This window comes from Balaenoptera musculus, chromosome X (genome assembly GCF_009873245.2).
Source record: "Balaenoptera musculus isolate JJ_BM4_2016_0621 chromosome X, mBalMus1.pri.v3, whole genome shotgun sequence".
Lineage (NCBI taxonomy): Eukaryota > Metazoa > Chordata > Mammalia > Artiodactyla > Balaenopteridae > Balaenoptera > Balaenoptera musculus.
The window spans coordinates 80,530,894-80,553,952 of NC_045806.1; the positions used below are offsets into that span (position 1 = coordinate 80,530,894).

The window sequence follows — 23,059 nt, forward strand, 5'->3', positions numbered from 1 at the left end:
TCCAGTAATTCATTTAAGAAATGTGTAGCTGCTCCAAGGGCCATTAGCTAGGTATTGTATAGTGAATTTGAGGGATTTGGGGGCTGATCAAGGAAAATAGATATGACCACAAGATGACAGTAGTACACAGTGAGCTTTATTTGGGTGATGCTTTGGCAGATTTGCAGTGGGAGAAGCCCCCTCATAGCCTGAGACCTTCCAGAGACAACAGCAGGGGGTCACTCACTACCCAGAAGGGGAGGAGGGCAAGGGAACACCTTGGGGTGAGGAGGATCAGAGAGGGAGCATATGTGTCTAGATGATGTCCCTCAGCAGCACAATGGGGAATCTTTGGGTCAGAGAGCTCCAGAGGACAGCAGTGATTGCAGTTTTTTATAGCTACAGGGATTATTTTATCTTTGGCCAGCAGATGTTGGGTGTAGTTTCACAGTGTATGCAAACCAGGCAGGTTCTAATGGCTGAAAAATCTTATTGGGGTGATATTTAAAGCAATTGGATGTGTAGAAATTTGCATTTGGTACCTGTGGACTTTTAATGGGTCTTAGCTGCTGTAAAGAGGTAGACAACATAGGGCCAATATACAGAGGCCATCTTTTACCCATTTATATCACATACCCCAAACTATTTAAGAGCCAGTCCCTACCTTAGGAAATTCATACTCTCTAGTGGGAAATTACATACTTTGATAAAATGCTATAATCGAGATTTGAACTAAGACCTTGGGAGTGACATCAAGAAAGATACCCTCTAGGAATTAAAAAAAAAAAAAAGATACCACTTTTGTGATGTTTCCAGGTTCTTTAAAGCATACTCTCGCCGAGGCAAGCACTCAACATCGTTGGCAGACACCATGCTTCATTGACTTTTGAGTTTTACAACTTTGCCTCCCTTTTAATGTCTATGGCTTACATGTTCATGTTTAGTCACTGTAGCTTTGGGCCTACATAAAGTTTCATTTCTGCATTTCATGTAAAAGAAGATGCCTCTCTTAGCACATTATATTATGTTATTACCAGAAAGGGAGGAGGTCATTCTAGTACCTTCCTAAAATAAATGGTTACTGTTTAAAAACTCACCTAGGAAGGCACTTGTGCATAGTTTGTGAAATTTGAGCTATTAAGAACTCAGTGGATATCTGAAAATGGAGAGACTTTTCAACTTGGTAGATCAAGTTTGTACTTGAACAGATTCACTGTAAGTACTCTAGAGGCAGCCTTTATGAAGAGAGTTAGATCCCAGGACAATTTTTTTTTTTTTTAATGGAAGGGGTGTATATTGCCCTCGGTTTCTCAGTTAAGATACCCCAGGAGCTTGAACCCCTCCTGTGTTACTCTCTAAACCCTTATACTGAAGTAAGTGGCCAGTTGTCTCTCTTCTATCCCCTTAAGTACCATTGCTAGGGTAGCTAGCCCTGCCTGCAGAAAGGGAAAACCAAGTTTTTCACATCCTGGGTTAGAATGTATATTTTCTACAGAAAGTGTTTCAAAGGAGGATGCAGTTGGAATACTACTACTAGTGCTAATCTGAAAGTGTATTATAGATGAAGTAAGAGTTTGTAAACTGAGTTGGGAATTCAACCATCATTGAGAACTTTGTCTCTGTCGCAAAATATAGTAGCAGAACTGAGTCTATATGTTGCTTCAGGGCTATAAAGGGCCCATGTATGTCCAAAACTTCAATATTATTGATGACATGGCGGTTAAATAAGTAATTTTGTTAAAAATAAGTATAACATTGTTAGCAAATAGAATGATACTTGAAGAGAACTCAAGGAATTTTGTAAAAAACCTGGCTATGGTTTTGATGCTGGCTCATTAATTTGGGGCTAGAACTCATGACAATACAGTAAGAGAAATTTTATAAATCTTAAAGCACACCTATATTTGTACTTCATTGATCTACTGATTATAAATCTTTCCGTCAGTTGCATAGCAACGTTTTTCAACCTTCCCAATCTCTAATTGACTAACCTGTTATAAAGCCAAATTACTCAGCAGTGAGGAAAATAGAAATCTGATCAAATGTTATTAAAATAAGTTCAGAACTTCTCAAATTACCCTTTATAACTTAGACTTTCTCTGTTTTATCAAAGAGCACCTCTTATTGATATCTGAGTGTTATTGGCAAGTTTAACATGGCTGGAGTATTATGTGCAGAGATGTATATGTATCTCTTACTGGTTTTTAGGCACCCCCAGGAAAGAACTTGATTCTGCTGATCAGCAGCCTTTGTTGGTCAGACAATTGCAGAAGAGGTTAATAGCCCCAACATATTTTCCAGCTTTGTGTAACATGTGATCTATATACTGATGGATAGGAGACACCACTGTTGTCTTAAAGTCTAGGTGAAAAGGGAAAAAAATATTTTTTTTTTAATAAATTTATTTATTTTATTTATTTATTTTTGGCTATGTTGAGTCTTTGTTGCTGTGCGTGGGCTTTCTCTAGTTGCGGCGAGTGGGCGCTACTCTTCGTTGCGGTGCGTGGGCTTCTCATTGCAGTGGCTTCTCTTGTTGCAGAGCATGGGCTCTAGGCGCACAGGCTTCAGTAGTTGTGGCTCACAGGCTTAGTTGCTCCACGGCATGTGGGATCTTCCTGGACCAGGGCTCGAACCCGTGTCCCCTGCATTGGCAGGTGGATTCTTAACCACTGCGCCACCAGGGAAGCCCCAAGAACGGTTTTTAACATCAAAATTGTTTGACTGAAAAGTGTCTGTGATTTTGCAATATTAAAAAAAAAAGAGACTCCCTCTTGTGAGAACACCAGAATCACAACTAGCTGCTGGACAATCATCAACAGGAAGACCCTGGAACTCACCAAAAAAGATACCCCACATCCAAAGACAAAGGAGAAGCAACAATGAGACGGTAGGAGGGGCGCAATCACAGTAAAATCAAATCCCATAACTGCTGGGTGGGTGACTCACAGACTGGAGAACACTTATACCACAGAAGTCCACCCACTGGAGTGAAGGTTCTGAGCCCCACATCAGGCTTCCCAACCTGGGGGAGGAATTCCTAGAGAATCAGACTTTGAAGGCTAGAGGGATTTGACTGCAGGACTTCAACAGGACTCGGGGGAAACAGAGACTCTCCACTGTTGGAGGGCATACACAAAGTAGTGTGTGCATCAGAACCCAGGGGAAGGAGCAGTGACCCCAGGGGAGACTGAACCAGACCTACCTGCTAGTGTTGGAGGGTCTCCTGCAGAGGCGGGGGGTGGCAGTGGCTCACCGTGAGGACGAGGACACTGGCAGCAGAAGTTCTGGGAAGTACTCCTTGGCGTGAGCCCTCCCAGAGTCTGTCATTAGCCCCACCAAAGAGCCCAGGTAGGCTCCAGTGTTGGATTGCCTCAGGCCAAACAACCAAGAGGGAGGGAAGCCAGCCCCACCCATCAGCAGTCAAGCAGATTAAAGTTTTACTGAGCTCTGCCCACCAGAGCAACAGTCAGCTCTACCCACCACCAGTCCCTCCCATCAGGAAACCTACACAAGCCTCTTAGATAGCCTCATCCACCAGAGGGCAGACAGCAGAAGCAAGAAGAACTACAATCCTGCAGCCTGTGGATCAAAAACCACATTCACAGAAAGATAGACAAGATAAAAAGGCAGAGGGCTATGAACCAGATGAAGGAACAAGATAAAACCCCAGAAAAACAACTAGATGAAGTGGAGATAGGTAACCTTCCAGAAAAAGAATTCAGAATAATGATAGTGAAGATGATCCAGGACCTCAGAAAAACAATGGAGGCAAAGATCGAGACGGTGCAAGAAATGTTTAACAAAGACCTAGAAGAATTAAAGAACAAACAGATGAACAATACAATAACTGAAATGAAAACTACACTAGAAGGAATCAATAGCAGAATAACTGAGGCAGAAGAACGGATAAGTGACCTGGAAGACAGAATGGTGGAATTCACTGCTGTGGAATAGAATAAAGAAAAAAGAATGAAAAGAAATGAAGACAGCCTAAGAGGCGTCTGGGACAACATTAAACGCAACAATATTTGCATTATAGGGGTCCCAGAAGGAGAAGAGAGAGAGAAAGGACCCGAGAAAATATTTGAAGAGATTATAGTCAAAAACTTCCCTAACATGAGAAAGGAAGTAGCCACCCAGGTCCAGGAAGCACAGCGAGTCCCACACAGGATAAACCCAAGGAGAAACATGCCGAGACACATGGTAATCAAAGTGGCAAAAATTAAAGACAAAGAAAAATGATTGAAAGCAGCAAGGGAAAAACGACAAATAACATTACAAGGGAACTCCCATAAGGTTAACAGCTGATTTCTCAGCAGAAACTCTACAAGCCAGAAGGGAGTGGCATGATATACTTAAAGTGATGAAAGGGAAGAACCTACAACCAAGATTACTCTACCCGGCAAGAATCTCATTCAGATTTGATGGAGAAATAAAAAGCTTTCCAGACAAGCAAAAGCTAAGAGAATTCAGCACCACAAAACCAGCTCTACAACAAATGCTAAAGGAACTTCTCCAAGTGGGAAACAAAAGAGAAGAAAAAGACCTACAAAAACAAACCCAAAACAATTAAGAAAATGGTCATAGGAACATACATATTGATAATTACCTTAAACGTGAATGGATTAAATGCTCCAACCAAAAGACACAGGCTTGCTGAATGGATACAAAAACAAGACCCATATATATGCTGTCTACAGGAGACCCACTTCAGACCTGGGGACACATACAGACTGAAAGTGAGGGGATGGAAAAAGATATTCCACGCAAATGGAAATCAAAGGAAAGCTGGAGTAGACATTCTCATATCCAATAAAATAGACTTTACAATAAAGAATGTTACAAGAGACAAGTAAGGACGCTACATAATGTTCAAGGGAACAATCCAAGAAGAAGATATAACAATTATAAATATATATGCACCCAACATAGGAGCACCTCGATAAATAAGGCAACTACTAACAGCTAGAAAAGAGGAAATTGACAGTAACACAATAATAGTGGGGGACTTTAACACCTCACTTACACCAATGGACAGATCATCCAAAATGAAAATAAATAAGGAAACAGAAGCTTTAAATGACACAATAGACCAGAGAGATTTAATTGATATTTATAGGACATCCCATCCAAGAATGGCAGATTATGCTTTCTTCTCAAGTGCGCACAGAACATTCTCCAGGATAGATCACATCTTGGGTCACAAATCGAGCCTCAGTAAATTTAAGAAAATTGAAATCATATCAAGCATGTTTTCTGACCACAATGCTATGAGATTAGAAATCAGTTACAGGGGAAAAAATGTAAAGAACACAAACACATGGAGGCTAAACAATACGTTACTAAATAACCAAGAGATCACTGAAGAAATCAAAGAGGAAATCAAAAAATACCTAGAGACAAATGAAAATGAAAACATGACGATCCAAAACGTATGGGATGCAGCAAAAGCAGTTCTAAGTGGGAAGTTTATAGCTATCCAAGCCTACCTCAAGAAACAAGAAAAATCTCAAATAAACAATCTAACCTTACACCTAAAGGAACTAGAGAAAGAAGAACAAACAAAACCCAAAGTTAGCAGAAGGAAAGAAATCATAAAGATCAGAGCGGAAATAAATGAAATAGAAACAAAGAAAACAATAGCAGAGATCAATAAAACTAAAAGCTGGTTCTTTGAGAAGATAAACAAAATTGATAAACCATTAGCCAGACTCATCAAGAAAAAGAGGGAGAGGACTTAAATCAATAAAATTAGAAATGAAAAAGGAGAAGTTACAACAGACACTGCAGAAATACAAAGCATCCTAAGAGACTACTACAAGCAACTCTATGCCAATAAAATGGACAACCTGGAAGAAATGGACAAATTCTCAGAAAAGTATAACCTTCCAAGACTGAACCAGGAAGAAATAGAAAATATGAACAGACCAATCACAAGTAATGAAATTGAAACTGTGATTGAAAATCTTACAGCAAACAAAAGTCCAGGACCAGATGGCTTCACAGGTGAATTCTATCAAACATTTAAAGAAGAGCTAACACCCATCCTTCTCAAACTCTTTCAAAAAATTGCAGAGGAAGGAACACTCCGAAACTCATTCTATGAGGCCAGAATCACCCTGATACCAAAACCAGACAAAAATACTACAAAAAAAGAAAATTACAGGTCAATATCAGTGATGAATATAGATGCAAAAATCCTCAACAAAATACTAGCAAACAGAATCCAACAACACGTTAAAAGGATCATGCACCATGATCAAGTAGGATTTATCCCAGGGATTGCAAGGATTCTTCAGTATATGCAAATCAATCAATGTGATACACCATATTAACAAATTGAAGAAGAAAAACCATATGATCATCTCAATAGATGCAGAAAAAGCTTTTGACAAAATCCAACACCCATTTATGATAAAATCTCTCCAGAAAGAGGGCATAGAGGGAACCTACCTCAACATAGTAAAGGCTATATATGACAAACCCACAGCAAACATCATTCTCAAGGTTGAAAAACTGAAAGCATTTCCTCTAAGATCAGGAACAAGACAAGGATGTCCACTCTCACCACTATTATTCAACATAGTTTTGGAAGTCCTAGCCACGGCAATCAGAGAAGAAAAAGAAATAAATTAATACAAATTGGAAAAGAAGAAGTAAAACTGTCACTGTTTGCAGATGACATGATACTATACGTAGAGAATCCTAAAAATGCCACCAAAAAACTACTAGAGGTAATCAATGAATTTGCTAAAGTAGCAGGATACAAAATTAATGCACAGAAATCTCTTGCATTCCTATACACTAATGATGAAACATCTGAAAGAGAAATTAAGGAAACACTCTCATTTACCGTTACAACAAAAAGAATAAAATACCTAGGAATAAACCTTCCTAGGGAGACAAAAGACCTGTATGCAGAAAACTATATGACACTGGTGAAAGAAATTAAAGATGATACCAACAGATGGAGAGATATACCATGTTCTTGGATTGGAAGAATCAATATTGTGAAAATGACTCTACTACCCAAAGCAATCTACAGATTCAGTGCAATCCCTATCAAATTACCAATGGCATTTTTTACGGAACTATAACAAAAAAATCTTAAAATTTGTATGGAGACACAGAAGACCCCGAATAGCCAAAGCAGTCTTGAGGGAAAAAAACGGAGGTGGAGGAATCAGACTCCCTGACTTCAGACTATACTACAAAGCTACAGTAATCAAGACAATATGGTACTGGCACAAAAATAGAAACATAGATCAATGGAACAAGATAGAAAGCCCAGAGATAAACCCACGCACCTATGGTCAACTAATCTATGACAAAGGAGGCAAGGATATACAATGGAGAAAAGACAGTCTCTTCAATAAGTGGTGCTCGGAAAACTGGACAGCTACATGTAAAAGAATGAAATTAGAAGACTCCCTAACACCATACACAAAAATAAACTCGAAATGGATTAGAGACCCAAATGTAAGACTGGACACTATAAAACTCTTAGAGGAAAACATAGGAAGAACACTCTTTGACATAAATCACAGCAAGATCTTTTTTGATCCACCTCCTAGAGTAATGGAAATAAAAACAAAAATAAACAAATGGGACCTAATGAAACTTAAAAGCTTTTGCACAGCAAAGGAAACCATAAACAAGACGAAAAGACAACCCTCAGAATGGGAGAAAATATTTGCAAACGAATCAACTGACAAAGGTTCAATCTCCAAAATATATAAACAGCTCATGCAGCTCAATATTAAAGAAACAAACAACCCAATCCAAAAATGGGCAGAAGATGTAAATAGACATTTCTCCAAAGGAGACATACAGATGGCCAAGGAGCACATGAAAAGCTGCTCAACATCACTCATTATTAGAGAAATGCAAGTCAAAACTACAATGAGGTATCACCTCACACCAGTTAGAATGGGCATCATCAGAAAATCTACAAACAACAAATGCTGGGGAGGGTGTGGAGCAAAGGGAACCCTCTTGCCCTGTTGGTGGGAATGTAAATTGATACAGCCACTGTGGAAAACAGTATGGAGGTTCCTTAAAAAACTAAAAATAGAATTACCGTATGATCCAGCAATCCCACTACTGAGCATATACCCAGAGAAAACCATAATTTAAAAAGACACATGCACCCCAATGTTCATTGCAGGACTATTTACAATAGCCAGGTCATGGAAGCAACCTAAATGCCCATCGACAGACGAATGGATAAAGAAGATGTGGTACATATATACAGTGGAATATTACTTAGCCATAAAAAGGAACGAAATTGGGTGATTTTTTGAGACGTGGATGGATCTAGAGACTGTCATACAGAGTGAAGTAAGTCAGAAAGAGAGAAACAAATATCGTATATTAACGCATGTATGTGGTACCTAGAAAAATGGTACAGATGAACCGGTTTGCAGGGCAGAAGTTGAGACACAGATGTAGAGATCAAATGTATGGACACCAAGGGGGGAAAGCTGCGAGGGGGGTGGGGATGGTGGTGTGATGAATTGGGCAATTGGGATTGACATGTTTACACTGATGTGTATAAAATTGATGACTAATAAGAACCTGCTGTATAAAAAAATAAATAAAATGAAATTCAAAAATTAAAAAAAAAATCCAAATAAAAAAAAAAAAAAAAAGGAAAGTTTGAATCATCTGTTTTGACCTGTACATGTGTAAGGGCCATTATGGTAGTTCTTGAGTTGCCTATACTTTTTCAGGCAAAGGTACATGCAGCTAATCATTTTTTTATGTTGTAATTGGTAAATTGGTTACACGTTACATGCTAGGCTTCAGAGGCTCAGTATAGTTGCTGGTTTAGTTTAGTTTTATAGTTGTAGTTTTTTTTTTTAATATATATATATCTGAGTCACTTTGCTGTACAGCAGAAGTTAACAGAACATTGTAAATCAACTATACGTCAATAAAATTAAAAAAAAACTACAACTATAAAACTAAACTTATATAAGTCCCCTACATACAAATGAGCTCCGTTCTAGGAGCGCATTTGTAAGTCCAATTTGTTTGTAAGTCCAACAAAGTTAGCCTACGTACCCAACTAACACAATTGGCCATATACCGCTGCTTTTACACTTGCTTCCAGACATCCTGGGCTTGAAATAAAGATACCATACTACTGTATCTATACAGTGCTGTACAGTAAAGTGCACAAAAGCACAACCACTTGTAGAGGATGCACACATGTGACAGTGTATGTCAGACACATGGTCTAACGTGATTGGACATGCAAACGCATGTTCTCATCTTTGAAAGTTCGCAACTTGAAGGTTTGTATGTAGGGGACTTACTATATACATACATACATATATATATATTCTTTTCCATTATGGTTTATCACAGGATATTGAATATAGTTCCTTGTGCTATACAGTGGGACCTTGTTGTTTAATAGTTGTAGTTCCTAACTCCACCTCAGTTAATTCAAAATGTGAAGAGTCCATTGTGAAAAACACTGTTAGAGTAGAAGAAATTTGAGGTTTATCAGAATAAACATTAATACAATAGATGCTTTGCCTAAAATCACAAAAACAGTCAAGAATTTAAAACTACCTGTTAGTTTGTTATGATACTATTTGTAAAACAGTGACATAAATGAAATTTTTCTGCAATGTGTTATTTTGACAGAATTTCTGTCACTATCTTCAGATGGAATTCCTCATCTAAATGGAAACTAGGTAAAAAACCATTTAAGGAACGCTATAGGACAGAAATTTTAAAGGGAGTTATCAGTAATCAGCATAGAATCTTAAGCCAATAGGGAAAAAATTGAAGGTTACCAAATTTGATAAGTTTTTGCTAATCCTAAATTCTTCAAAAGATCCTTTTGAAGTTTTCTGAAATTTTAAATCATTTTTGTCTATCATATAATTATGTTTTGCTTAAGTTTTTAAGTGTTCAATATTTGTTATAATTAGTTATTTTAAACATCCTTCCTATATGAGTCCAAATAAACTGTTTTTGTTTTCTGTGGGGAGAAGGTTGTCCACTTTCACTTTGGAAGCCATTTTTACTAGTTGCACCTTTGGAAACCTGTGTTCCAGGAGCTAAACAACTGCCACACAATTGAACTTTTAGACCACAACCTGTTCCTGAATTGGGAATTGTTTGCAAATTCAAGAATATTAGTTAAAAGTACTAATTGTGAAATTAAATCATTGGTTGACTTCAGTTATCTTTTCCTAAAGATATGTATGTTATTATTATGTTATTATTATGATGATGATGATGTTATGTTAAGATATTATGTTATTATATGTATTATTACAACATACAAAAAGTATGTTGTAATAATACCTTATTCACAACTCAGGTAGAATTTTCAGTTTTAGGCAATTCATACTCTTGAATCTTTATAGGAGTGAATTATTTTGTTTTGTCAGATTAATTTTGCAGCTACATCAGAAGAGTAAATGATGTGGTTATTTATAAAAGCTACTTGAAGTAGATAAATGGCAAGTCATTGTGAGGTGAAATATCTCCAGAGTGATAATCATAGCCATTTAGAGGTTATTTGTGTATTAGAAAGATAGTAATCACAACAACAGATATTAAATTACTCCATTTAATACAAGCAGCAATCATATGTCTGGGTATAGTTGCCTCAATAACATGCATAATTTTAAACAAAATTATATATAGTAACTGCCTTCTCTCTATTCCTATTGCTACTATCATAGTCTAAGCTCTTATCACCTCACAACTGGATCTCTCTCTCTCTCTCTCTCTCTCCTCTGTTTGCATCTCCAATTCAGTAAATCATGACAGGTTTGAGCGCAGCTCTGTGCTAGAAACAGTGCAAAAAACTGAGGACACAGTGGGGACCAAGAGAGACCTAGTCCTTACTACACTGAGTTTACAGTATAGCCGGGAAGACCAGCATTGATAGGGAATTATAATTTGATAATTGGGGTGTGTTCTAAAAGGAGAAGTCAGGAACCATGGGAGACGATAACAGGACCAACTTCAGCTCAACTGAGACCAGAAAGGGTGAGTAGGAGATGGGCAGATGAAGAAGAAGGAGGTGAGGGGTGAGCGCCCGAAGCAGAGCAAAGTCTACATGGAAAGGCCAAGATTGAAAAAGAACTTGCACTCTAACCAGTATTGTTATATATGATGAAGACAGATTTCAGAATATAGATAGAGGTTTTAGAGCTTGGGTTCTACTCAGACCTAAATGCTAATTCCAACTGAGTAATTTATTATCTTTGTGCATTTAGACAAGTAACTTAATGACTGCAAACCTTGATTTCCTGATCTGCCAAATAGGACAATAAATTCCTATATCATAGGATTGCTGTGAGTATTTAAATGAGGCAGTGCATGTAAAGCTCTTAGCATAGTGCCCGGCATATAATAAATGCTCAGTAAATGGTGGCTAGTGTTTAGGTAGAATAGATCCAACTTGCTGATCTCTGCAAGCTGCCTTTTTAGCCTTTGATTCCTTCCTCAGTCTATCCTGAATATTACAGCCTACAACCCTTCTCTGAAATGCTAAAATCTGAAAGCTCTGAAAACAGAATTTTATCATTTGGCCCCGAAACCCAGCCTGGCTTGAGGCTGTATATAATCTTTACTTATCCTGTCTTGTGGAGTATTCATGTTTCCCTGCTAACCTTGAATGCATTTGATTTAGGGTGCCAGCCCAGATCGCGCTGGGTGTGTTTTGTAATATATGGTACACATACCATATTCCTTTCTAAAATGTGAAGCACTATGAATTCCGAAACACATCTGGCTTTGAGAGTTTCAGATAAGAGATTGTGGACCTGTACCACCTGAAGTCATCTTTCCAAAATTCCACCTTCTCCATGTCTGTCTCTGAATCAGGAGCTCATAAGGACCCTCGATGGTTGTCAGACATAGTCTAGACTACTCCTTGTGGTTTTCAAGACTGTCTCTAATCTGTCCCCACTGTCAACTGAAAAAAATGTACAACCTAAAAGTTGAGAATTATGTTCTATTGGGCAGATTTTCTAAGGACTTAAGCCCGGAAGACAGCCTCTCAGATCGCTCTGAGGGAGTGCTCCAAAGAGGTAAGGGAGGAGCCAGGATATGTGGGAGTTTTTGCAACAAAAACAGGTAGTCGGAACATCAAAAGATTACTGTGAATTAAAGAAAATCTGATATCTCAAGTTAATGAATTTGGCGCTCCTCTAGGTATGGGAAGATGCAAGAGTCTGGGCTCATTGAAATCATTCCTTTGGTATGCACCTTAACAATCTAGGGCTAGTACCTGCTTTTTTCCATCCTGAATCCCGTCAGGGTGCACAGCTGGGACAGCTGCAATGACTGAGGGCTTGATGGCTGCAATATCCTTTGTTTACTGATATGGCAGGCGACATTTTTCATCCCCACCACCCTACATGTTCGAAATTTAATACCCTCTAACTTGAACCCTTTGTTTCCTAAGGCTGCTTCCCTAAAGTAAAATGTTAACACTGCTCCCTGTCTCACTTCCTTTTCTTCCTCTCTTTCTGGCTATTCAAATCCTACCCAGCAATTAGGGCACAATTCTTTATAGTTTCTTAATGAAGCTATATTTATTTCTTCTCTGAATTCCTATTGTACTTAATTTGTTCACCAAATATTTGAGCAGGGAACTTGTTTTCTAGAAGCTAGAACATAAGTAAGTAAATAGGTAAGTGAACAGATAATTTCAGGTAGTGGTTCTGCTATGAAAATAGTAAGACAGGACATGTGATAGTGCCCAGGGAGGAGGAGCAGGAACATACCTCAGAATCTCCTCTGTGGTTAGTTTTCACTCCCTGGTTAGATTGTAAGTGCCTTAAGGGTAGAATCGCGTCTTAAACTTATCTTTGCCACAAAGTGCTGAGCCTATGATGGGTTCTGAAACATTAATGTTTGGTGGAGACATCTGTCTTTTTTTTAAAACAGAGAAGGTAAAAATTTATTTATTAAATATAGAGCCCCACTTGGCTAACTCATTGATCTAAGAGTATCTATTATGTACAAAGTACTGTGCTGGGCAAAGCTGGCTTTCTTTTCATTTCTGTTGCTTTTTATTCGTAGAATTATAAAGAACTTCCACGTCCCAACAGTTTTCCCATTTGAAATGGTTTAGTACCTACAGAAGAAGTTACTACTTGAAAAACCTGGATTATTCGTGCAATTGTTTCTGATTAATTCAGGTACTAAGTGACTTCCTCTAATTCATGAGCATGAACGGTTTTTAAGACCTAAGTGGCAAACATACGTTTCTTTAAAAATTTTATTTTTATTTCTCTATTAATTTCTTTTGATTGAGGTATAGTTGATTTACAGTGTTGCATTAGTTTCTGGTGTACAGCAAAGTGATTCCGTTTTTTTTTCTCTCCTTTTAATTAATTTTTATTGGAGTATAGTTGCTTTACAATGTTGTGCTGATTCAGTTATACATACATACATATATGTATTCATTTCCAGATTCTTTTCCTGCATAGATTATTACAAGATAGTGAATATAGTTCCCTCTGCTGTACAGTAGGTCCTTGTTGCTTATCTATTTTATGTATAGTAGTTTGTATTTGTTAATCCCAAACTCCTAATTTATCTCCCCCACCCCGTACCTTTCCCCTTTGGTAACCATAAATTTGTTTTCTAAAACATATGTTTCTTGAGCGCTTCACCCCTAGTCCTTACTGAACATTCTTGTTACACAGAAGAGACTGCTGGATTTCCATATCATAGACACCCCTCTTGGCAGTTAAATATTGAAGTTCGTTGCAAGACAATTAATTTAAGCTTGAGAAGAACTTGTTGTGATAGATTTCTGAAACTTATCCAGTGAACTAACATGGTCTTTTGCTTCATGAAGAAAACTGAAGCCCTATACTGTGATGTCATATTTGATTTCTGGTAGATGCACATTTTGTTCTTTATATTGAAAGAGCATCTTGAAAAGCAAATCCCAAAAGGAATTTTTTTCTTGTTGTAAAAATGGTGGAAAGAATTATGATTTGTAATAGCCAAGAGCTCAGGTGGGTTCAGATTTGAGGCTTTTGATTTGACAGTGCTTCTGAGATGGTGTCCTTTTGGTTACAAATATAGAAAAGTATAGAAAAGTATTGCTCTATTAAAATGATGAAATGGACAGTTTGAGATGCTCACAGTAGCAAAGTAAGGTGGAGAATTGGAGCTTAATGCCTGTAACTTCATCTTCTCAACTACTAGGCTTTTGCCCTTTGAGGTCAGGGCCATGTCTCTTTAAATCCCAGTGCCTCGCACACTGCCAGCTGATCTATCATCTATTCGGAAGTGCTAATGCTGATGGAAGAATGCAGTGCCTAAGAGGACATGTGGGTGTCTGAAAATGCCCCTTACTGTTAGAAAGGAGATGAAAGAATGTTTTAGAGTAATTGTAAATACAGGCAGTAATAGTTCAATGGTTTTGAAAGCCGATTTTTTTTTTCCTCCTGTCTTCTTAGAATCAAACCTCTATCTACATTGATCTCAGTTCTAAAAATCAGATTATATATACCTTTTTTGGTGAAACAAACACAACGGAGAGGTAGGTACTCAACTAAAACAATCTTCATAGTAAAGGGATTTGAATGGCTGAACAGAATGTTCAGCTTGGTTGCCAGATGGTTAAATAGCCTTGAATTGTCTTGATTGGTCTTACTGATTTGTGAAGTTCAGGGTGAATCCAGGATCTGAAAAGTTGAAAGGCAGCACTTTGAAGAATAATTACTTCCTTCTGTGACTGCTGCTGATCTGAATAAGTATTGGTCAGGGATGTCATCTAGAGATTTCAAACCCTGGATCAGTGGTTGAGATGGATGGCCTTTCTTAAAGGTCCTTCTTACTTGGAAAGTATATGGAGGTTATGATAGAGTACCACCCGAACAGTGCTCTCAGAATTTGTTGTGATTGTTCTTTCATTCATCTGATCTTTGACTAGACTACAACTTCTGTAAGGTGCATGCTTATCTTGTTTATGATTGTATTCCTAGTGCCCAGCACTGAACAGGTGCATAGTAGATGCTCAAATATTTGTTCAATTGAATTGAACATGCTTTTCTATATTATATTGCCCTGCCCTACTTAGAGATTAAGAAACTTAAGCTGGGTAAATAATTGACGCTTCATCTTTATTGTGATGGCCAACTTACTTTCTCTAAAAGAGAAGAAAATAGTCAAAGTCAAAGAAGTGTGGCCAAGTTTTTGAGTTGGTGGTGAGACTTTTGAATTGTATGCAATTCAGTTGTCCAATTTCTGTGGTACTGGAGTAATTGCAAGATGTTTATAAAACATTGTATTACCATGTAACATTAGCCATAAGAGAGTCAAATCTTTACATCTGGCTATTTTTGTTAGTTTCTGCCTGATCGAGAAAATTAAAACTTAATTTTCTTGCAATAATGGCTCCTGCATTTCAATCAGAAATTCAGCATTAGAGTTTATAAGTAAATCATCCATTTCTCTTATTCATAAAGGGTTGAGACTCTGGAGTGAAACTTTTATAATTATGCAGTACTCATAGAGTACTGTGGTAAGTTATAGTTAATATAACTGATCATAAATGAAGTTTAATAAACTCTAATTGCTTGACTAATTCACAAGCGTATTGCTTTTCTAGAGTTGATTTTAATGAAAATATACGGTCACTATACTCGTTGGTGTAATATGCCCGCATCCTAATGACCATTATCATTAGATTTGCAATAAAAACTTACTAAAATGACTTTAGTCAGTGCTTTTAATTCAGGGGTGTGACTCTAATAAACATTTTTTTGGTCATTTTTTGTTGTTGTTTTAACTCCATAGTAGCTCTATAGTTTGTACACAGGAGTAAAATCCATATTGTCTGCTTGCAAGTGGTGTGAGAGAGAGAGGTGCATGCACCTATATAAATTACATTCAGATAAAATTTGAGAGCTTGTCCCTGTAGAACATCATTATAAATGAGACTGTACCTTAATACAACCATTTAAAAATGTTTTACAGGTCAATTCACATAAAAATGACTGCGATTGAATCTTGTCAAAGAGATAGCTCTTTACAGCTCTCTGAACTTTTTTCATGTTGGTGGTGTTTTTGTTATTGTTCTCCTTTTGTAACTTTCTCTTTTTTTGACTAATGTATAAAAACAGTTGTGTGCCAGAAATAATTTATTTTCTATTGCAGATAATTTAAGTGTAATTTATACAATAATTTCAATGTATTTTTAATGTGCAGTGGCCAAAAATGGCCCCCTCCTAAACTCAAACTCTTCAAATGTCCTTAAAGATTTTTCTTTTCAATAGACTACATTTGTCTCTCTTTTCTGAAAAGTTGTAGAGTTATAAGTAATGGTCTCAAGAAGATATTTATGACAGCAGAGTTTTCCATGAGGGAAATCTATGAGAAAAATATCTATATCAGTCAAATGTGCATGGTTTTATAGGATATCCAGTCTGTAGTTGAATGAAACTTGTAAATCAAGAAATCATAAGCACAGTGTTTTTCTTTATGGTTCTCTATTACAAGTAATTGGGATAATTTTTTACATGAATATAATTTCCTCTTTGTCTTAAGGTGCTCTATCATTCTTAAAGATGCCTTTTAGGAAAAAATAATCTTTAAGAAGACACTAAACAAAGCATAGTTCTCCTCCATTTTTGACCATGGGTCCACATTTGGTTTATTAATAACCAAACTTTAAACTCAAGGGAAGCTCTAGAAATAGAAAGGTACCTAGCCGGATTGACATTCCAGTAGAGGGAAGAGTGGGTGCACAAACAGGACATAATGAGGCATGCGGTGGGAAAAGGATTTCCATTTTTCCATAGCACACAGATCATTGAGGGAAGACGTAGAAGGTAGCCTAGGGCTGAATAATACAGGGCTTTGAATGCCATATTAAGGGTATTAGTCTTTATTCTGTAGGTCATCAGGAGCCACTGAATACAGATGGGCAAGTAATAGTCATTTATAGTTTTTTATTGAGTTCTGTGTGCCAAACACTGATCTAGGCATTAAGGGTACATCCCTGAAACAAACAGATGAAAACTTTGGTTCTCATGGAGCTCACATTTTTAGTGGGAGAAACAGACAAAAATAAATTACAGAGTATGTGAGAATGTGGTAAGTTTTATTGAAAAAAGGAAAGCAGAGCATGCTAAAGCAGGTCAGGAGAGTGTGGAGGAGGTGGGTTTTTCCATTTAAATAGGATGGACAGAGTAGGTCTCCCTGAGCAAGAACTTGAAAGGGGGAGGAGTGATGGAGGAAAGCATATGGATAACGGAAAAGAGCATTCCAGGTAGAGGGAAGAGACAGTATATGTGGCTTATTGCCTTATTGGGGAACAGTGAGGTGGTTGCTGTGACTAGAGCTGAGTGAATGAAAGGAACTGTAGTAGGAGATGAGGTCAGAGGAATATGAAGAGTATGCAGCTCCATAGGGCCTTGCAGGCTATTGTAACGATTTTGACTTTCACTGGGAGTGAAAATAGGGCGCCATTGGAAAGTTTTGAGCAGAGGAGTGACATGATCTGACTTGGGTTTTTTTTTTTTTTTTTTCTGACTAAAGTCCATGGTTTATTCAGATTTCTTTAGCTTTTTCTTCTCTTTTCTTTTTTTTTGACAGAAAAGTAGGATTTATTGGTGCACGTGAGTAAGGAGGGGACAGCCTCAAGGCTCTCATGAGTGCAGGGCCCGCCATGTGTCCAGGGGGCCACGATTAGGGATGTATTTGACCCCACAGCCATCCGGGAGGAACCACTTATCTGCCACCATGTTTTCAAATTCATCTGCATTAAACTTAGTAAATCGCCACTTCTTGGAGATGTGGATCTTCTGGCAGCCAGGGAACTTGAACTTGGCCCCGCACAGGGCCTCAAACACGTGCTCCTCGCTCTGCAGCTTGGTGCGGATGGACATTATGACTTGGCCAATGTGGACCCTGGCCACTGTGCCCTGGGGCTTTCCAAAGGCACCGCGTGTACCTGTCTGGAGCCTAGATTGGGGGCAGTATGCCAGTCACGAATGTCCACTGGAAAGGCCTGTCTCCAGGGTCCCTTAGGGCAACGCATACAGGCAACAGGCTGCATACATTACTGAGGAGGCTGCTGCTTGCAGCCATTGCACACCTGGCCCCCACGGGGAAAAGAGCAGGGTTGGTTTAATTGGCTGCAAACTGACTTGGGTTTTAATACTGTCACTTCCTCAATGTGTTCAGAATGAACTATAGCAGGGTAAAGGTGGAAAAAGGGAGATAGGTTAGGAGGGTCTTACAGAAATCTAGGGAAGAGGTGATGTGATGGTGACTTGAACCAGATCTTTGCTTGAAGAAGATGACTTTGGCAATGAGGAGAGAATGGTGGCAGAGGTAATTATTAGGAGGCTACTGCCAGTGATTAGACTCTAAACTGGGATGGTTTGTGCGGGAATGAAGAAGAAACTGCAGAAAGATCACCATGGAACTTGACAACTGTTTTGGCTGTAGGGAATGAGGAGAGGGAGGAGACCAAGGTGACACGGAAGTCTTAAAATTGGATGGTACCATTACCATAAACATGACCCTTTTTTTGAAAGTCTGTCCTAACCCTCTGTGACAACCCTTGGTGCTCATGTAGTGTTTCCACTGGGTTATTAATTATATACCCGCTTTTTCCTACTCTATTTTCCCTCCTATTACCCACCTAGAGAGCTGAGAGAACAGCTCTGATTCTTACAATTGTGGCAGTAGTAAGATATAATTAGGAATGAAGAATTATGAAAGACCAAAGAATCTAAATTTGTATATAGTTTGTATATGAAGAATAACCAGCCGCTGGAAGAACATTAGTGTATATTGGTCAAAATGAATTTAGTAGGTGACACATAAGACGTGTTAGGGAAGGACTTTGGTTGCCGGGGGAATGCTCTTCGGGATGATGCTTGACCCCCTGGTAATGATGGCAAAAGGCAGTTACCCAAAGGAAAATGAAACTGATGGGGCTTGGGGCATATCTGTGAATTTGAGGTTACCATGAACTGTTTCAATTCAGTAGTTCAACCCTAATATCCTACAGCTTAATTATACCACCTGAAGAGGTCATATGTTGACTAAGAGTTAGTATCTAGTGACAACCAGATCTGTGGTCCGTGGGCGAGTCACTTAGCCTCTTCAAGCTTCAGTTTCACCATTTGTAAATTGAGAGGTTTTGACCAGATTATCTCAAATTTTATCCAATTTAATAGTGTCTAACTCCATACTGTGGGATTTAATATGGAAAAAAATATGTTAATTTCAAAAAAAAAAGAGAGTGGAGGTGGGAGAAGAGGAGAAAACTCAAGTCTCTTCCCATAAGACAAGGTGGAACTATTGCTAGCAATGCTTTTTTGTTGTTGTTTTTTCTGTCCCCCATGATTAAACTATCAACATATATTCAGTTGAGATACAGACTTAAGGCATGCGAGACATATGTGTACCTTAACTTAGAGAATTTGACTAAAATCTTATTTTCCCCAAATTTACATATTCACTTTGAAGATTTATATGTTTCCAATCTTGAGTTTATAACCCCAAAGGATGGGAAGAAAAGAAAAGCAGGGGTTGCTTGAAGAACTGTATAATCTGTCTAATAAATAACACAGGTGGACAAGTACATATCTGGATGGTAGCAGGGTAGTTGAGGCACTTTTGAGACTTTGACATTTCTCACTCTGATTTTACGTGACAGGAAATCATGAAGCTTGTCACTGTGCATAGAACAGTTTTCTGTATCCCACTGGGAAAATTAAAGAGAAAATACCAGGTAGAGATAGTCCTAGGGTGAACTGATCTCTCTTAAAAAGGCTTCAGTTCTGATATAAGTAATCCCCCTTCTTTTCTTTTTTCTAGGCAGTAAAGATTGATTGGGGTTTGTGTCAGCAGGATGTGATGAAGACATAGTACAAAGATGTAGAAGTGTAGATCCCTGAGGGAATAGATGGATTAAAAGTAGAAAAAGAACTACACATATAATAGTATATTTGTCCCAACTGATGGAGGGGAGGGTGATCTTTAACAGCATTTAGCTGGTGATATTTGAAGACAGTTTTATGAGATCCTGTGACGAAATAATTCTCACTTAAAACTCTTAATGGAATTCTCCCCACCAGTGATACGACCATATTTTTCTTAGTTAAAAGGGATGTGAGCATGCATGATGTACATCATTCAGCTTCTGTTGTAGGAAATAAACATACAGGTTGTGGCAGAAGGGTTAATTTCAGTTCCTAACAGGCGATTTAAAAAAATATGGTTCTTTCCTAATCACATCTCTTAACTAGCACTACAACATATTTCAACATATTTATAATATAATAATAACTGCTTTCATGCTGATTGTATGTTATTGTAAGATCTTGAAGTATCTTCTGAATCCTGGAAGATTACTAAATTGTTAACTGTTACTTTGCTTACTTTAATATTGCTTTATTACTCCAGTATTGTTTGTACTCTACGTGGTAGTTTTTATTAACCACTGTATTTTATTAACTAGAGTATACCATTTCCAATGATTCTCAACATTAGAAGTAGAAAACCACATGCAAAAAAAAAGGAAGTGTTGGGGTTTTTGAGAAATGGGCATATATTAACAGAATCAGTAAGTTCAATGTTATCTAGAATATTTATAAGGTGTTTATTAAATTATCTATCAGATGCAACTGAGTTCTAGACTGAGCTGTTTCATTATATGTCATTACTATTAAATGTGACATTTTTCCTGTTGTTCATGTTTTTAAAAGTTTTATGTATCTCAAAAATATGATTATTCATTCTAAAACTTTGAAAAATCTTGAAAGGGCTTATGACTTTTTTATATCTGTTCTCACGTTTGAGCACTGTGGTAGTGATGTCTGATCCAAATCTGACTTTGGGAACTTGGGAGTCATCTTCAAAAACGAAGAGACACCCCCTTCACCAAACCTTCATTTTTAATCCTTAATAAGTTGTTTTTTTCTTTTGTAAAGAATGTGTTTATAGATTTAAAGTTTCTAATTCTCTTTGAAGAGTTATAGTTGATAAAATAAAAAATGAGAATCATTCAATTATTTTCTTGTTTGATCTATGAATTTCTCTTATCTGACAGGTATTTCTTTTTTTTTTTTCCTTTTTGGTTTTAATAGAACATTCAAATAAAAACTTTGGCAGATGATGTGGTAAGGTGGACTTAGTAGCATGTTATTACCTTACTTATGCATGTTGCCTTTTTATTAAAGTGGGTGGACATTAAAGCATTGATATATGTAAAGTTATAAAAAGTCTAGATGTTTACAAAGTACAGTAGATGGAAGAATTGTCAATAGAGTGGCTTTTCTTTTTTTTGATATACACATAAGCAATTGTATGTGTTCTCAAAATAATTTTGATATTACCATCCTGATATATACCTTAGCCAATTAAAAAAAATCTGTATAAATCTAACTCTGGAAAACACAAATATTTCCTTTCTCAATAGCCATGTAAATTGACTCTGAATATGTTAAGCATTAATATTAACAGTAAAGGAAATTAATTTAAAATGGAAAGGAAGTTAAGTTCATTATGTTAGAAATGTGGTATTACACTTAAAATCCTCAAATATTTTTGATCTGAGTCTATCACAGTAAAACTTATTAAAAGTTATGGGCTTAAAATTTAAATGTGCCCTTTTATAGCTTAACTTTTAAAATATGGTATTTTAAGTATTTTTTCTTTGTGAAATTACCTGTCTACAAATAATGTAGAATATCGTTCATGATTTAAGGAAGTGAAAGTATGTGGCTTAACTTTATTTTCTTATCAAGATATAGCTGAAAGCAAAAGCCAATTTTCTAGATTGAAGTGAAGGGCATAGTGGAAGATCAAATATATATGTAAATAATGCTACTCAGTAAAAAAGCCAACACTGCAAAAGTAAATATTAAGTGATATGAAGGGAAGGGAACAAAGATATGTTGATTTAATGGTCGATTGCATATTTAAATGCTTTTGTGTCCACCATATCTTTTAGTGAAATTTGACTCTTGGTTATGTACTCAGCTTATTTGGGATTGCTTAATGTTTTTTCTTGAGTTGTTTGAGTTATATTACATATCTAATCTAACTTAATTTTCCTCAAAGACATTCAAATTTAAAAGAAAATATGAAAATATAGAAGGTGATTCGAAGAAATGAATCTTTATGTGAACACTGGGCTACCAGGGACTCGTGAATTTAGCGAGTCACTTTTTCTGCGAAATGAGAGAGTCGGCCTAGATGATTTTTCAAGTTTCTTCCCAGCTCTAAAATATTATGATTTACATAATCTCTTTGTAAGCAACCATGTACTAAGATCATTTTTGGAATCCTAAATAAGCTACTTAAAACTGCTCATATTTCTTTCAAAGTACACCTTTTAGAAAAAAAGTGTTCTTTGAATCGAAATAAAAAGTATGTTCTTTTAATGGGGGGTCAACAGAAGTCGACATAATTGTGGTAAGAACTTCTGTGATGCTTTTTGTACTGTTGAAGTGATTTATAAGGACTTGGTAACGTGGCAGTGACGAGGCACTGTCCTGATATCTAACATTATCTGCTTGTTTAACGTGAGCTGACAGTATGCATGTGCTTCCTAACAGAAACCAGAATAAAACTGAGTTGTGTTCAGTTTTATGGTCCTTACTAATTTTTGATGTCCAGTGTTCTGTGGTTTAAAACAGAATGGCCTGTTTACATGCAAGTGGAGTCGTTAACTCACTTTATGTGAAATCGCAAGCTAATCATTAGAGATTGTACGTGGAATCAATGGTTCCAAGTCAATATCCATAAAATAACAAGTTCTTCATAGTAGTATTTGTAGGAATAAGATATTTCTGTTTATGTTATATTTCCAGGACAAAAAGGTAATGTTTTTAATTTTGTTGTGCTTCCTTGTTTGTCCCACTTTTTAGGGAAGAAAAAGGTGTGTGTAATAATAATAATAGTAATAGTAACAACAACAACAATAGTAATAAATAGTAGCTAAGTACACTAAACATATAACTTATTTAAATCTCACAATAACTGTTTCTTTCTTGCTTTCTCTGTCTCCCCTTCCTCCCTCCCTCCCTTCCTTCCTTCCCTCCTTCCTTCCTCCTGC

The 23,059-nt window shown here is 37.1% G+C and overlaps 1 protein-coding gene and 1 non-coding gene across 4 annotated transcripts in view; one reads left to right on the forward strand and one right to left on the reverse strand.

Annotated features, from left to right (window-relative positions):
- DIAPH2 (diaphanous related formin 2) overlaps positions 1–23,059 on the forward strand; it is an 856,317-nt gene that overhangs the window by 36,543 nt on the left and 796,715 nt on the right. For all 3 annotated transcript variants that reach the window (XM_036839916.1, XM_036839917.1, XM_036839915.1), the window contains exon 2: positions 21,087–21,119. In XM_036839916.1, coding sequence (XP_036695811.1) covers positions 21,087–21,119 — 33 coding nt within the window. The remainder of the gene's footprint in view (positions 1–21,086; positions 21,120–23,059) is intronic.
- LOC118889321 lies at positions 17,991–18,125 on the reverse strand. Its single transcript, XR_005018462.1, has one exon. It is a non-coding gene; the product is annotated as a small nucleolar RNA SNORA70 (small nucleolar RNA).